Source organism: Heloderma suspectum, chromosome 3 (assembly GCF_057233095.1).
Source record: "Heloderma suspectum isolate Gila_16-S chromosome 3, 16-S_ref, whole genome shotgun sequence".
Taxonomy (NCBI): domain Eukaryota; kingdom Metazoa; phylum Chordata; class Lepidosauria; order Squamata; family Helodermatidae; genus Heloderma; species Heloderma suspectum.
Window position 1 is genome coordinate 182,495,808 of NC_139460.1, and position 16,642 is coordinate 182,512,449.

General features: G+C 44.4%; 1 protein-coding gene across 2 annotated transcripts in view; it reads right to left on the reverse strand.

The window, feature by feature from the left end:
- The window catches only part of LOC146350507 (broad substrate specificity ATP-binding cassette transporter ABCG2-like), an 83,463-nt gene that overhangs the window by 49,705 nt on the left and 17,116 nt on the right, over positions 1-16,642 (reverse strand). The window contains exons 5-10 of one of the 2 annotated variants that reach the window (XM_084845138.1): positions 15,577-15,729; positions 10,309-10,466; positions 3,451-3,602; positions 1,216-1,344; positions 800-1,065; positions 235-317 (exon numbers count right to left, since the gene is read on the reverse strand). In XM_084845138.1, coding sequence (XP_084701264.1) covers positions 235-317; positions 800-1,065; positions 1,216-1,344; positions 3,451-3,602; positions 10,309-10,466; positions 15,577-15,729 — 941 coding nt within the window. The remainder of the gene's footprint in view (positions 1-234; positions 318-799; positions 1,066-1,215; positions 1,345-3,450; positions 3,603-10,308; positions 10,467-15,576; positions 15,730-16,642) is intronic. The other variant, XM_084845139.1, reaches the window with a different exon arrangement.

Below are 16,642 nucleotides of genomic sequence, written 5' to 3' on the forward strand. Positions count from 1 at the left end.
CACTGCTACCACCTCTCTCCTTGCCTGCCAGCTATTTGGGCAAGTGAGCAAACACCAGGCGTAATGGCATGGAGGAGGAGGAGCTGCAAGTTAATTACTTGCTTGTCTGCCAGCTCTCCAGGAGAACAAGTAGATGGCAGCGAGGACAGGACCTGCTGGAGGCAGGATCACCAATGACACCTTGCTTGAATTCCAGTATTAGAGAAATAAATCTCAGAAGGGTTCAGGAATTACCGATTTTGAATGCCACTTTGATCAAGCTTTGCACCAAAGAAAATGGTTCCCACAATCAGTGCTAGGACAATGGTCACAAAGACCTGGAGCACAGGAAAAGAATAAGAGAAGGATTAATGCCACAAATACCAATTGACACAACTATGTAACAGCTAAAAGATATCTGCCTGTGTCTTCACGACTGGGAAAATTCAAAACAAGCAAAGCGATTACTTTCATTAACTCAAGTAAACTTCTGTTGATGAAGGAATATGCAAGATTTCATGTTAAACAGAACTTTCCACAGAAAACAAGGACGTTACTTATTGTGAAAATGTTCCGTACCACTACTGAAAATAGAAATTGTAAAACAAAGCCTCTCTATGTTATCCCCAAGCAGTAAATCAGAGTATTTCTACCAAAGGACAGTTCAGTGCCATTGGAGCCAACTGGTCCCAGTGAAGGTACTGATTCATGGACTGCAGCTCAGGCCCTCCGTTCCCAGACATATCACCATGATAGGATTCTGGATGTACCATGCATTCTCATTTGAGATAATATAATAGCATATAATTCTGTGCCTTACTTGTGCTACAGAAGCTTGGGGATTTCGGATGAGGTTTTTGAGGGAACGTTGGGACACCCAATACAGCTGAGTGAAGAAGCCATTTGCATATGTCACTTGATTCATATGCCTTGGTTTCTTCTGTGGTATCCCCTGGCCATTTCCCAAGTTCTTTAGTTTTTCCATCATGTCCTGGCATTGGGGGGAGGTCATGTATTTCTCATGCAGCAAGTCTACTAGTGTCTTCTCCGTGCTTTCTTCCTCCATGTTATTCTCATTATTGGTCTCTGAAATAAAAGCACTCAAAGAGGGACCCTTTTTTTCCAGGATGTTATAAACAAATGCATTTCAGAAGTACAATGGAAGATCGCTGGCAAACAGTGAGCAGGAAATCCCCCTCCACTACCCTTTGAGCACAGGTGTTGTCCCCTACTTACCAGTGGGATTCCTCCCTTCTGTTCTCTTGGGTTTCTGATCACATTTGCTTGCTGCCACAGCAGTGGAGTCACCATTGATCACATCAAGAAAGAAGTCAGCTGGGTTGTTGAAAGGCTCACACTCATACCCTTTAAAAAGGGAGCAAACACTGTTGTAAGCTTCATAACGTATTCTGATAGTTAATAATTGTCTTTAGTTGTTAACACGTGCACCTCCCCAGCTTTTCTTACAGGATATTTTGTGTATCCAGAGCAAAAATTAAATGTTAAAAACAGTGCTTTCAATTTTAAGGAAATATTTTCTTTTATTTTCCCTAGTTTCTATGGCACTATTAAAATTTCAGTCAGAAAATCTCAGTTCTAGCACACAAAAGTAGACATCGAAAAGCAACAATTTAAGGGCACAATCCTATGCAGGTTTAGAAGTATAAAAGTCCTACAACTTCCAGTGATTCCATGACTGGCTGGGGACTGCCAGGAGTGGTAGGACTTTTTGCTGTCTTCACACGCATAGGATTACAGCCTAAATTACTAAACATTTTAAATTAGCCACAGACAACTTTAAATTTAAACATTTATGTCAAATTAAGTATTTGGTTGATCTCGTATTTTACCAGTGCTAACAACTATTCTACTTGGATGGGAGTGGCATCATTCCAATGGTACAGATGATGCAGATGTGAGCCACCAAAGCTACATTCCTGAGCATATTTATATAGCTACAATGGAGAGAGCAATCCTATGGCCTTAGACAGAGTCTGGGGGCCATAGAATAATTTGGATTCCTGGATTTGATGTCGAGACAGCACTCCGACCACAGATTCAGGGGGCCACACTTCCTGCCCCCATTCAGAGAGAACCATGCCAGCTGCCCCTCTGAGGTCACAAAGGTGACCTTGGAGAGGGGGTAAAAGGGGGCATTCTGGTGGGCAGGGAGGGGAGGGGACTGGGGAAGCCAGGATATAACATATCCCCAAGGCCTCCCCAGCCACCTTCCCTCCCGGTCTGACTCACCCCAGCTAGACACACAAAAAAGCCCGTCTAGCCAAACTGCAGAGTGAGGATCTCCTCCGCTGCTTCTCCAGCTCTGCATAGGACGCCCATAACACTCTGAGCTCAGAGGCTTCAGGCATCACCATAGCATTGCGCCCTTAATAAATAAACATTTTAAGTAAATGGGTTTAAGACTTGTACCCAAAGGTCATGTTACTCAGAACTTAGAAGTGATTCCAGAATTCTTAAACCCGGGGCCTGTGTTCTGAAAACCCAACTTCTTTCCTTAAGAAGAACTCCCCACTGCTGAAATCAGCCCCTGCAGCCCCTTTCTACCACTGCCATAGGGCCCAGTGGAGGAAAGCCACACCATTAGATCCAATGTGGGAGAAAGGGGCTGCAGGGGCAGATTCTGGGTGTGGGGGTCAGAAGCTTGGCCCTGTGGGTCCTCTGAATCTGCCCCTGCAGTCCCTTTCTACTGCTTAGGGATTTTATTATAGTAAATGGTATATAAGTATTACTAATAAATAAATAGTAATAAATACCCTCTCCAGTAGGAACTAATGGGGCAAAGCCACCCCATGAGGTAAAATGGGGGAGAAAGAGGCTACAGAGGCAGATTCAGAGGGTGGGGATGGTGAGCCCAGGCCCAGCCTCCCCCCACCCCCTGGGGATTTGCCCCTGCAGCCCCTCTCTAACCTACTGCATTGGACCTAATGGGGGAGAGGAAGCATCTGCTTTGGTTTGGATCAATATCAAAGCTGGAGCAAAATTTGGGGGCATGTTAAAGGTTGCCTTGGTTTTACTTTTGCATCAATGAGCTCCTGAGTTTGTTCCTAAGCCTGGCTCTGGTTAAATTTATTGACACAGAATCATAGAGTTGGAAGGAGCCATTTAGGCCATCGAGCCCAACCCCCTATTCAGTGCAGGAATCCAGTTGAAAGTATACACATTAAAGCATATCCCCACTCAGTCTTCTCCTCCCAAGGCTAAATGTACCCATTTCCTTCCATCTCTCCTTGTAGGAGTTAGTTTCTAGTCCCCCAATCACCTTTGCTGCCCTTCTCTGAACTCGTTCCAATTTATCTGAATCCTTCTTAAAATGGAACTATTACCTTCCATGATTTTGAAACTAAAATTGCATTTGCCTTTTTTGCACCCACACCGCACTCTCGACTCATATTCAGCTTGCGATCGACTACCTGTCGTTGCTCTACTCTTGTAATAACAAAGCAGGCTTACCAATGGAATGAAAATATTCCAATGCTTTCTTGGCCGGTCCATGGTAGAGTACCTTCCCCGACGCTAGCAATGTCAGACTGTCAAAAAGCTTGTATATGGAATAACGAGGTTGATGAATTGAGAAAATGATGGTTCTGCCTCTTTTGGAGAGCCTAGGATGGAAAGCCAAGTGCAAAGGCTAAAATATGGCCACTGTCACTTACGGTGACGTATGATCATTCCAAATGACGACAAAAATGCGAACTAAATCCCTTCCCTTCTCTGCAGAGGGGAAAATACAGCCACCTGTATCATTTTGTAATTGCATTTTTTCAAGAAAATAAAATCTCCAATTTAAATGTTAAAACTCCAATGGGAAAAAAAAACACGCTACTGATTTTTATCCACCCTGGCTGACATATAGTTTGGCTCTTATACTCAGTGCTTCTATTCAGTGATTTATAAGTGGTTTTTCCTGCTATTTCAAAAGATACAGTATTATTCCTGAGAATAGTTCTGCATTGCTGCAGATATGTTAAAATTTTCTCATCTGATCCAGTGATGTACATTACAGGCTCCTGCATCAAGAGCAGCTTCTGGATGGTTGCAGTTCACAGGTTGCTGAGACTACCAGTCATGTATATAGGACCAACTCATGAGAGGCATCCAGTGTTTTTATAACGTAACATGGGAAGCAGCCGTCTTCATACGACACAATCCCAGGTCCCAGGACATGGTCTGAGGACACATGATGCAGCCATCTTGCTGAAGCTAAGCAAGTCTGGGTCTGGTCAGTGCCTGGGTGGGGGATCATCCAGTGACCCCATGCACATCACCTTGAGTCTCATGATGGAAGATAGGATATAAATGGATTAAATAATAATCATTTAATAATTAATAATCTGATTAACAATAATGTATTAACTATTTAAAATCTAATTTATCGTCGTGCATTAAAAACATGGTTGTTCAGGCAGGCATTTGGGGTGGGTTAGGGTATTTTTTTAAAAAAAAATTTATGGTAAAATTTTATTGTTTTAAATTGTTTATGGTGGGTTGTACATCGCCCAGAGTGGCTGGGTGACCAGTCAGATGGGCGATTAATAAATGTAATAAAATAAATAAATAAATAAATAAATACTTATTAAATTATTAATACTTTATTAAATTAATAATTTGATAACGTAACTAAATTGTACATAAATAAAACCTCTGGCAGTAAGGGCATTATCTCCTCTAGTAATTTCTTCCTGTTGATGGAATAATTTCCATAATGGTGCTGTCAGGATTGATTGTGAACGTATGGAGATAGTTGGCAGTTCAGACTCAGAAGGGGAACGGCAAGAACCGGAGGAGGCATCTTCGCCAGCCAGTTCAGATATGGTTAAGCGTGCTTCTCAGGATGCTAGTACCCAGATGGCTGGGCCTGAAGCCCCCCCCCCCCCCACCGCGTGAGAATCCAGGAGGAGGAGGAGGGCATGGGGCGTGACCTGAAGGATGCTAGACTGCGGCGCAGAGCAAAACGGGAAAAGTTAGAGGTGGAGCTCAGATGGTTGACCCGGTTGACAATGCGTGAGGGTTGATGTAGGGGAGCATCACTGGATGGGAGGGGTTTCCCTCCCTAAGTTATTCTAGCCAGCAAATCTCTGTTCAAACTGCTAGCAACATTGTAGTCCCCATTTGGATTCTCTGCTGTTATTCATTTGTAGACTTAAGAGTCTTCAGGGATTTGCATCTGTAATGAACCTGTTGATAGTGAATTAAAGATGTGAGACTGAAACCTCTCTTCTTGTGTGTGTGCATGAGGAAGGTGGGGGCCAAGGGAACAGTGACCAGTGCCATTATCTCCTTTTATCTATAGAGATATGCAGAGACAGGAACTCTCTCTCTACCATTGCATTGTTGATACATGGTGAGAGGGAAATTCAGGCCCATGAGAGAAGCAATAGCTTCCTAATGTCATGCAGTTTCTATTGACTTTGGGGCCACTGTCTGAAACAGAGAGAACAGGGAGGAGAGAGTAGGAATCAATCAGGGATTGGGAGTCTCTGGCCTGCAGGCCTAATCTCCTCCTGTGGGCCCCTCCCCAAACCCCACCCTCTGGAGGCTACTGAGGGCTTCAGGAGAAGGCAGGGAGGGAAATTTCCCCTCTTACCTTTGATCACCTGGGAGGGCAAATGGCACGCAGAGGAATCCTGAATGCCATCTCCGATCAGAGATCAGAGATCAAGAGGATTCCCTTTACTTGGTGTTACTTATCCCCAATCATTCGGGATTCCCTGTACTTGGGCAAGCGGTGCACTAAGAGCCTCGCCCGCCCCATGTCCTCCACAACGGGGGAAGGTGAGGAGCCAGCAAAGCTGGCCTGGCTGAGGCACTGAGGGGAGGAGTGATCCTCCTGTCAGGGTGGAAACTGAGCCCATAGAACCCCAGAGCAGTTCTGATTCTGAGGATCAGCAATCCGTGGGAGAGGAGTCTGCTCATCCCTCACAGGCACAGCAGCTGGCAGAGATTCCTCCTGCTGGCATTCCTGAGATAGATGGTGACCTGGACAGTGAGAAAGTGTGGGAATGGGGCTTGCTAGACGCTCGATGCAGACAGCGATGAGCGATGGAGGGCGCGGAAAGGAGGCGTAGCACCCGTTTGGTGCGCAAGCAACGGCCGCCTCCCGTGGATCCAAGGGAAAGAGGGAGGATCTCTCCCTAGCCCATAAGTTCAGAGTCTTCAAGTGATTCTCCTTCAAACGGGGATCAACTGCCTACCCGGAGCATAGGCTACTCCGCTGTCCATTGCTTAGTCGCTGGTGATAGCATCTGAAAGAGTCATTAAGATGTAGAAGGATTAAAGCCTTAAAAAGAATCCTTTCATCTGTGTCTTGAGTTGGCTATTGGAGTGTACTGAAAGAGGCTGCTAGGGCGCTCCTGACACCTCCACCTGGCACCTCAGCCAGGGATGCTTCAGTGCTCCGGTGGAAAGCCAGCATGCACCAAACGCTGGAGCAAAGGGACTGCTTTGCTGCGTCCAGGCTTTCCCTGGCTAGGGAAAAACTGGGCAGAATGAAGCCAAGCTGGCTTAGTCCCTTTTGCTTCTCCATCAGAAGGAGCTAAAGAGACTGAGCCAGCTGAGCTTCACCCAGCCCATGTCCTCCCCAATGGGGGCAGGCAAAGCCAGGTCCCCAGCCAAGGCACAGGTGAAGTGATTTCCCCCCTGGCACCTCTCCTGGGAGGCTCCCCTGGCCAAGGAAAACCCACGTGCAGTGAAGCCAGAGCCCCATCTACAGGAGCCATTTACTTTGGGGCAGCTGCGATTCGAGGTCTTTCAGGACATATGACACAGTTGCCGCTTTGCAGCCAACCATGCTTTTCACCCGGAAAATGTGGATTTCCAAAGAGGCATTTTGCTGCAATGTTTTTGGTTTGCTGCGGGTTTCCTGCAGTTGTGAGCTGTCTGCCCCTTCCTCGAACCAACTTCGCATATTGTGGTGGGCGTGTGGTAGGCGTGCCTAGTGCTTGTGTCACTCTGTGATGCCCCTTCACTCCTCCAAGTTCCTTCACGGCTGCACAGTTACAGAGGCTCATTTCTTCAACCACATCTTTGCACACCTTCACAGCTTCGTATCTTTGCAACGGCTGCTTTGGAGTCAGTGGCCAAGGGCCGGGGGGGGGGGGGTTGGGGGGAGCAGAAGGTCCAGGACCAACTTCGCTCCAGCCACCATTTTGGAATGATGGGTAGGCATGTACCTCTCATGGGCACACGCCTTGGTGTGTGCGAACCATCACGGGAGTCTCAGGCTGGAGAACTGCCAAATAGTTGGCATGGTAACAAAGAAGCAGACCACCCACATTTTACCTAATGAGGAATGAGCAGACACAAAAGAACCCCTAAAATGCAAAACAGCCACTAAAACCCAAAGTGTCGCACCCCCACCCTCATGTGCCTGTACAGCTGCGCTGTATAATGGTAAAAAAAAAAAGCGGCTTGACTGCCACAGTTGACTTTGCTTCGACGGCTCTGTGTCAGGGCACAGCAGATTTTCCCTCTGGAGAGGTCCACAGTAAATTGTGCGTGCAGCTGCAGTGCTGCGCAATTACAATGGAGTGAAGGTTGAAAGCGGTGCCATGTAGATGGCCCCCAAGTCTCTGGCAGAATTGTTCACTTGAGGAGCTTCAGTCAGGGACTGAAAGATGTCAGGGTCATGGCCACACCCCCTGATGTCATTCATGGGGGGCTGGGGATGTCATCTGGCCCCCGCCCCAAAGTAGTTCCTCACCCATGGTCTGTTCTCACAGTGGAGGGATGTAAATAGTGGAGTTTCCCCAAGGATCTGTATTGGGATGGATGATTGTTAAATTATTTGTAAATGATCTGGAGCTAGTTTGAACAGTGAGGTGGCCAAGTTTGCTGATGACGCCAAATTATTTAAGGTGGTTAAAACAAAAAGAGATTGTGAAGAACTCTAAAAGGATCACTCCAAACTCAGGAAATGGCCATTAAAATGGCAAATGCAGTTCACCGTAAGCAAGTGTAAAGTGATGCACATTAGGGTAAAAAAACTCCTAACTTCATGTATATACTGATGGGTTCTCAGCTGGTGGTGACAAATCAAAAAAAGAGGTCTTGGGTTGTAGTGGACAGATTGCTATCAAGCTGTGTGGTGGCTGTTAAAAGGCAAATTCCATGTTGGAGTTCATTAGGAAAGTCATCACACATCAAACTGCCAATATCATAATGCTCTTATACAAATCTATGGTGTGCACCTCAAAAAGGATATTGTAGAGCCTGGAAAGGTGCGGAAAAGGGCAACCAAAATGCTCAAGGGCCTGGAGCAACGTTCTTATGAGGAAATGTTATATCTGGACCTATTTAGCTTAGAAAAAAGGTGAGTAAAGTGAGATATGATAGGAGTGTATAAAATTATCTATGGTGTGGAGACAGTGGACGTAATACTAGAACCCGGGGTAGAGATTTAAAATTTCTGGAAATTTTGAGGCTGTGGGGAAAGAAACAGTTTTTTTCCAGAAAAATTGGAAATTTTGGAAAAATAGAAAAATAAGCAATACTTACTTTTTTAGCACTCTTTACAGAACTAAAGTCACCTTGTTGCTTTAAGATAGCCTTCCCTAACCTGATGTCCTCCAGACTTCAGCTCCCATCACCCTCAGTCAGCATGGCCAATGTTCAGGAATGCTGGGCATTGTAGTCCAAAACGTCCAGAGGGTACCAGGTTGGGGAGGGCTGCTAAACTTGTTTTATGAATGACTCAGTTTGCTCATAAAATTTAAACTTTTAAAACTTTAAAAAGTAAACTCAGTAAATATTTAATTATTGTCTGAATAGATTAGAACTACATTAAATGACTGCTGCAGCATCAGAAACACAGGACTCTATAGAACAAAACCCAAGCTGACAAGAATGTGCATTTACTGTCAAGAGTGCACAATGGTGACTCTACTCACATGCTGGGAAACTGAGCATAAATCTCTATCAGTAAAATATACTTAGGATCAATAATTTTAATAAGGGGTGAAAGAACTAACTATGTTGGGAATCTTACAGAGAGGAATAAAAAAATATTTTTCCCCATGGCTTCATTATTTCCAGACATTTTATATCTCTGGTCTTTCTAAAAAGTGTCCTTATTACATAGTCTTTAGAAATCATTATGGGGGGAATGAAGGCTGGGTAACAATATATATATATATAAATACTTCGTCTTAAATGCTGTTCAAAACCAAAACTGTTCAATTTTTAGAAAAAAGCAAAAACGATCCTCGGGAAAAAACAGAAAAAACGGTCCCGTCCCCCCCTCAATTCTCCCATTTTTTTCCTGGGCCTTCACATCTCTAACCTGGGGTCATCCCATGAAGCTGAATAGTGGGACATTCTGGACAGGTAAAAGGAAGTACTTCTTCACACAACACATAGGCAAACTATAGAATTCACTACCACAAGATGTAGTGATGGCCACCAACTGGAATAGCTTTAAAAGGGGATTAGACAAAGTCATGGAGGAAAAAGCTATTAATGGCTACTAGTCCTGATGGCTGTATATTGCAACCAATATGCCTATGTACACCAGTTGCTGGGGACATGACTGGGAGAGTGCTATTGCACTCATGTCCTATCTGTGAGCTTCCAACAGGCATCTGGGTGGCTACTGTGCAAACATAATGCTGGAATAATAAGCCTTTGGTCTGATCCAGCAGGACTCTTGTTATGTTTTTAAAGGATTAACCCATGTGTGCTTGTTTTTGTTTACTAACTCCTAGTGGCAGGGAGCCCTGATCCAGATTAGAACTACAGTGTGGGGGAGAAAGCTTTAACTTTTCGTCCTTGCCACAGTCCCAGCTGCTGCCATTGACACCCTTAGCTGCCATTGACACCCTTAGGATGCAAATAGTAAGCGTGGGGGCTCCTAATCAGCATTATAACCATGGTGGGGGCAAAGAGTTAGAGTCCCATTCTCTAAACTGCAGTCCCAATCCAGATTGGGGCCCTGAACCTACTATTTAGTGAAGGAAAAATAAGAACGTAATTTCTAGTTTGTATCTCTACAACATAGGTTGCTACCTTTTCCCTAGCAAGTCTCCTTTGCCTTTAGCATTTGTATAGCATGCACTTGTTGAATCTCTGCCTGTTGTGCAGCATCTAAAGGCATGGGATACCTGCCAGAATAAAGGTGGCAACTTCACCCCTGGTCTTGTTGTAAGCATTGTTTTCCTTTTACTTCCATCCTTGAAAAGTATGGGGACAACAGAGAACTGCAGGATGCCCACAGTTCTGGACCTATGTAATTCCAAACCATTTGGTTTTCTCTCAGGCTGTATGGAGGATCATCACTGAGAGCCTCGAAGACCTTCCAGCAGGGACAGCTCTTACCTCTTCAGCAGGAGGAGCACAGCATTGGCTGTGCTGGCATCTAGGCCTGTGGTGGGTTCATCCAAGAATAGCACTGGGGGCTCTGTGATTAGCTCCATTGCTATGTTAGTCCTCTTCCGTTCTCCCCCAGACACACCTCGAATTAGTTCAGTTCCTACCTGGAAAAAATTAGTTTAGGTATGCAAGGTGTGTACCAGATCCTCCAAGTGTTTGTTGGGAGTGAAAAACGCTGCAGGCTCCTATCCCATTTGGTAATCTAGACCAACGTAAGAGGCTGGTAGCACTATACTGGAGGGGCTCCCCACAATCCCCATGCAGAATACATTACAGAAAGCACACTGTTTGAGATAGACTATTTTGTACAGGGATTTTAAATAACTATCTAGGTAGAGACTATTTTGGCAAAAATTGGGGCAACAGAAATCAGGTGGAGCTTTTCCTGACATTGTATTTCCATGACAGGCCAAAGTTCACCTCCTAAATTCTTATTTTGTCAATGCCACCTTTAAAAAGGAAAAAAAGGGGCTAGCTTTTCCCTCACAGCAGCCCTCTACCAATTAAAGACTAGCCTTTCCCCCCACTGAATGTTGCATTGCTCCCTCACACCAATATGCCTTTATTTTAAAGGATTCCTCCCCCTCCACATGATTATCTCCAGAGCAGTAATTCTTCCCCCCCATCCCCCCCACACATTATAATCATACAATGAGCACACTAGTGCCAAAGTAGCAGTATTAGGGACAGTGTTAAATTAGCACTAAGAGGGAGTTACTTCCATTACTCGCCCCCTGTCCTGAAATAAGTAATTGCCTGTACATCCCCTGGGGGTCATGCATGGAATGGATATAAAAGCAGGCATTTAATAGGAGACCTGCTACTGTATTTTGCAATAACTGCAGCATCCAGATCATATTCAAGGGCAGTCCTACATTAAGCATGTTATAGTGGGGCACAAAGTTTCCCATCAGCATCACCTCCAACTTGTCTTGGATTCAATTTCAGTGTGTTCTGCCCTCACCCACTGATAATCCAATAGCAGCTTCACAGCCAGAGAGCGACAGAGACTGAAGCCCTCAGGTGCATCCCAGCCCAGGTCTGTATAGCTGGAGACAGGTCTAAGAGATCCTGCCTAGTTCTTTACCTATGCATTACTTAGTTATGGGGCTCCACTCTCTCCTATTTTGTTTTTTAGTGACTTACTTTAAATAGTTGTTCCTCTTGCTTCCTCCCCCATTTCTCCCTCTCTGTTAAATATATCTAGTTCTTGTTTCCCTATTCTATTAAGGTGTTCACCGGTTTTCCCCTTGCCTCCTTTTAGGAAACATGGAGGCTGATGAGGTGGAGGCACTGCACACTATTTGGGGGGCCTGGCATTCTTCTCCCCCATCCATTGCACTACTGTTTGAATTGAGGTCTCATAGTTCCCTCCAAAAGGGGCTTCTGGGAAGGAAAGGTTTTACACATACACATCGAATCTGAAAATAAAACCTTGGTTTATGAAGTGCCTATCCTCACAAAAATAATGCTTGGATAATAACATGACACTGGGGAGGCACTTTTCTGTGTCTCACCTGCATCTGAGGCATGTTTGACAAGGATGTATGAGAAGCCCTTTTACATGGCGGTGTCCAGGTTGTAGAACTCCTTGCCCCAGGAGCAAGGCTGGCTTCAGAACCCCAGCATTCTTTGGCAGCTGACAGGACACAAACAGGGCCCACTGACGCCTGCCCTTGGTCCGCCTTACTTTTTTTTTCCTGGCCCAGCACTCTGAGCAGAGGCTTGGTCATTCTAATTACTCCACAATGCCCAGACTAGCCTCGCTGTACAGCATTCTGGGAAATTAAAAGGGTGGCAAGACTCAGCTGCCCAGCATTGCTTTAGAGCACTTGCACTGCAGCCAGAATAGCCCACCAAGGTCTGAGGGGGCCCACCTCAGGACACTTTGCCCAGCCCTGCCCAGGAGACCCACCTGGCTCCCTCACTATTATATTTTTGTCTCCATGTTGAGACATTTTTATTCTGGCAGACATATAATTTAACTTTTGTTTGGTTTAACTGTTATCTATCCTGTCTTTATTTAATTTTATTTTAGTGTTAAATTTTTACCAGTTGGTTCTGCGCAAACACAGTTCATGGAGAAAAATAAAATCTAATGGAAGGTTTAACTTAACTAACTGTGTTTACTGAAACATTCAAAGTGTAGGTGTCTCTTACTCCCTTCATGATTTGTTCATGGCCATATGTTGGCATGTGATTGTACTTTGGTCTGCACCTGTGTTTATAAAGGTGTACACAGACTTTTTTGTTTTCATATTTAATTTCACTCCAATTTGCAATTAATTATGTTTGTTTAATTATACTTGACATTTTTTGATATTAAAAATAAAACTTTATAGTACATTGTTATAGAAGATAGCCTAATTCTTAAAAAAAACAAAAAACTTTACAGACATAAACTCCCCACATTGAATTATAGTGAAAACCATGGTTATTCATGGAACCTGCATGTCAAGAGTTTTCCAATGAAGTGTGTTTCATTAGAATCGGTCAAAGGGAAGGCAGTCAAAAAGGGATGACCAACTAACTCCCGACTTTGAATTATATATATAAGATTTCTTAATGGTTAGATTGTTTCTTAACATTTTCCATGTGGGCACTCACATGCCTGCCATTTCCCTAATTAGACTTGCTGCAGCTCAGTTTGCCGTGTTGTCCAAACCTGGCGAGGTGCACGGCGGGGGTGGCTTCCAAACCATTCTGTAACCCCTATAACAAGCCATGGTTTGTGGAGTGATTTAGAAGCCACCCCCACAGTGCACCTTGCTGGGTTTGGACGACCTGGCAACCCATGCTGCAGCGAGGGTAAAGAAGCGACCATGGCTTCCTTTCCCTAATGACTGTCCAAACCTAGCCTGAATCTGATTAGACCAAAGGGGCTGGAACCACAAGACAGTCTGACCCAATGCTCCAAGTGGTCCAGGAAAATAGCATGGCCCACATTGTGGAAAACTGCTGAGAGATTCAAAAGGCAATCAAGGAAGTATTTCCTCCATTGATCACCTGATGCAGATCATCAACCAGGGCTATAGATACCATCTCCATCCCCATACCAGGTCTGAAGTCATATTGAAAGGGGTGAAGAAAGGAAGGATGTATCATCCAGGAACTGGCCTTGCTCTGCTGTCCCAACTACAACAACGTTCCCTAGAAAGAAAGTTTGGACAGAGGTTTATAACTGGCTAGACTGTCCTTATTTTTTAAAAACCTGGTTTTGAAAGGAAAGGGCAGATCATTGCCTCTTTTAAGGTAAGTGGGACCCTGCCCTTCTTCAAAGATGCATTTATAGCAGTGGTCCAACAAGATCTTCTTGGCTGTAGTCCATCAGCCATGGTAGACAAGGATTAAAGTCACAGTGCAAGTGGTAGCCTTTACAGTACCAATCACAGGATCTGTGGCCAAGGGAGATGTTTTGGTGTTCTCCTATTTAACTCATGTAGCAAATGTACATGATTTAGATGCTCTCCTTTCCAGGGGTTGCCTTTACTGCAGATTCCACCTCTAGAACTTGGCCATCAATCTGGCATCTTGTAGAAAAGCTATTAGTAATTTACATCTTCTCTAATTAAATTCTCCACAAATAACATTTAAAACAAATTGTGCAAGAGTTATATTATTCATGTACATTTGCTGGATATACTTATTCAGTGTTCATGCTTTAATCTGAGAGAATATTTAAAAAATGTAGTGGCAGAAGGAGAGGGTATGGCATGTGCATGGCAACTGGCCATTGTGGGGCAAGTGGGAAGACACACAGAAGCTGTCTCCCTTGAGTGCTGAAGGCTTTTGCAGATGCTGTATTTTCAGAGGTACCACATAACAACCTAGGCTAGAAGCTGCCTTTTAAAAGAGTGGGACCTGAGAGCTTCAGAAATCCAAATTCTGTGGCATGCCATGTACTAAATTCAGCATAGAATTGCAAGTGTGTTAAAATTAGAGCTGTGCACAAATGACCTCTTGAAATTCTCCACCTTACTTGTAGGCAGAGAAATCTGGGAGACAATTTTACTGAATTTCTCCAGGGGGAGGAGGAATTCTCAACAATTTCTCACAGGTAGAGCTCCCCTTTGGCAGGGCTTGTAGCACAGCTTCTTTCTTTTTTCAGAAGGGTTTTTTGGGGGGCAGGGGGGTTGGTGCTGCAACAGCAGCAAATGTCTTGGCAGGCCAGTCCACCATTTGCATCCACCTCAATGCAGGTAGGGGTAGTGTTGTGTCTAGCTCCAGATGAGGTGGAGTTAGTGCTCTGCCAAAATCTGTCCTCCAATTTCCTGAATTCTTCTCCCCCCATAAAAGAGGCGTCCATTGTTCTGCCTCATTCAGGATGCTTTATAATTTTTTGTTGTTGCGTTTTTGAGCTTACCTAATCACAGCTAGCCTCCCAAGCTGCCTGCATGTCCTGATCTGAAAAAGCCGTGGGAGGATTTGCCTCATTTATTTATTTACCTCATTTATTTATTTACCTCATTCATTACATTTACATCCCACCTTTTTTCCTCTTTAAGGAACCCAAGGTGGCATACATAATCCTCCTCCTCTCCATTTTATCCTCACAACAACAACCCTGTGGGGTAGGCTGGGCTGAGAGTCTGTGACTGGCCCAAAGTCACCCAGTGAGCTTACATGGCCGAGTGGGAACTAGAACCCAGATTTCCTGGCTCCCAGTCCAACACTCTAGCTGCTACACCACACTGGCTCTCCTACTACACCACGCTAGCACATGGGCCTTCAACTAGGCTTTAATTGATGTGTAGGAAGTCGAGGTGGCTACAGACTGCCAGAGAGATGATTGTACAATGATTTTCATTGTACAATGAAAAAAGGGCATTTGCACTCACTCCTCGGCCACCTAAGTAAGATAAGCCCAAGAAACCCAAATCCAACTCATGAGAATTTCTCAGAAATTTCTTCCCCATTTAATTTCTTTTCGAAAGCCATTTCTCTTCTATCAAACTGCATGAGAACGGTTGAAAAAAATTTGGGAGAAATTTTCGGCACGGCACTAGTTAAAACATTGGGGACCAACAGCTCAGACCCGTCTATAACCTCTAATCTTTTTGTAGCTTTAAGCAGAGATACTAGCACTAAGAGATACTAAACTTGTGCTAATAGCTAAGGGGATATCACAAAAGACATTTCAATTACCCCCACATTTGCTATAAGTATTTTAAATTTGGGAACAGCATTTCCCACCAGTCCCCAGGATGTGTTCACCTTAGCATTTGCTACTTTGTTCAGCCCCAGCTCATCAATAATCTGGTTCACCCGTTCTTCCTTCTCCTGGGAGCTGACAGAGCCAGGGAGCCGCAGGGCTGCAGAGAAGAGCAAATTCTCCCTCACTGTCATGGTGCCCATGATGACATCATCCTGAAAGCAACATATATTTCTGCAATGTTAGAAAGCTCTTGCAAAGGAATACCCTTGGGTATTCCTCCCCAGTTCCAGGATTTGAAAATCAGAAACTTAAAAACACACACACCTGTGCCTTTAACAGCTGTTTGACATGCAGAAATACTGCAACTGAAGTTTTTCTTGGCTATTTAGAGAGGAGCAGAGCCAGTGAAAGGTTAGCAAGTGCACTAAGCTTTTCCCTTCTCCAGACACCCATACCCGTACTCTTTTGTAGGCTGCCGTAGGTTACAGCAGAACAAGTTCTCTTTTTCACTTTCCCACTTGTTACAGATAATTGTTTGTATTCAGTGGTTTGCATCCTGGAGCACAAACTGTAGCACCAGAGAACTTAATAGCCAACAAAGCCCCCAAATCTTTATAATTTAGAAAGTCATGATTGATTCGTTTATTTTTCCCATCACTTGGCTATAATCCAGAATTTCAAACCAATGAGTTCAATATTTGGGAAATGATTAACTGTCTGGTTTTCACAAATAGTCTATTTTTCTCTTTAAAAGAAAATGTTCACAGCCCTTGGCTGCTCATACAGATGCCATTTTTTCAGCTCTGCCCCCTTCATCCATTTATTGCTTTGTTGGCCATTGGTGTTAGTGGCACGATTTCTCTGATGGGTCCTACTGTGTCCTCCCCAGGAAAGTGTTTGAATATCCCAAACCTTCTCTGGGGGGTCCTTCACACTGAGCTTTTATCCTGCGATTGAGATGGCTCCTTCATGGAAGTTTGCAGGCTCTTTACATGACGCTGTGATCATTCAAGGCATCTCCTGCACTAAATGCCTTTTGTTACGTTTTTAGATAGATCGCAGATAATGAGCTATCAAATTACTCTGTTGTGTTCTGCTTCAGTTTCCTCCATGAAGAGACTAAAA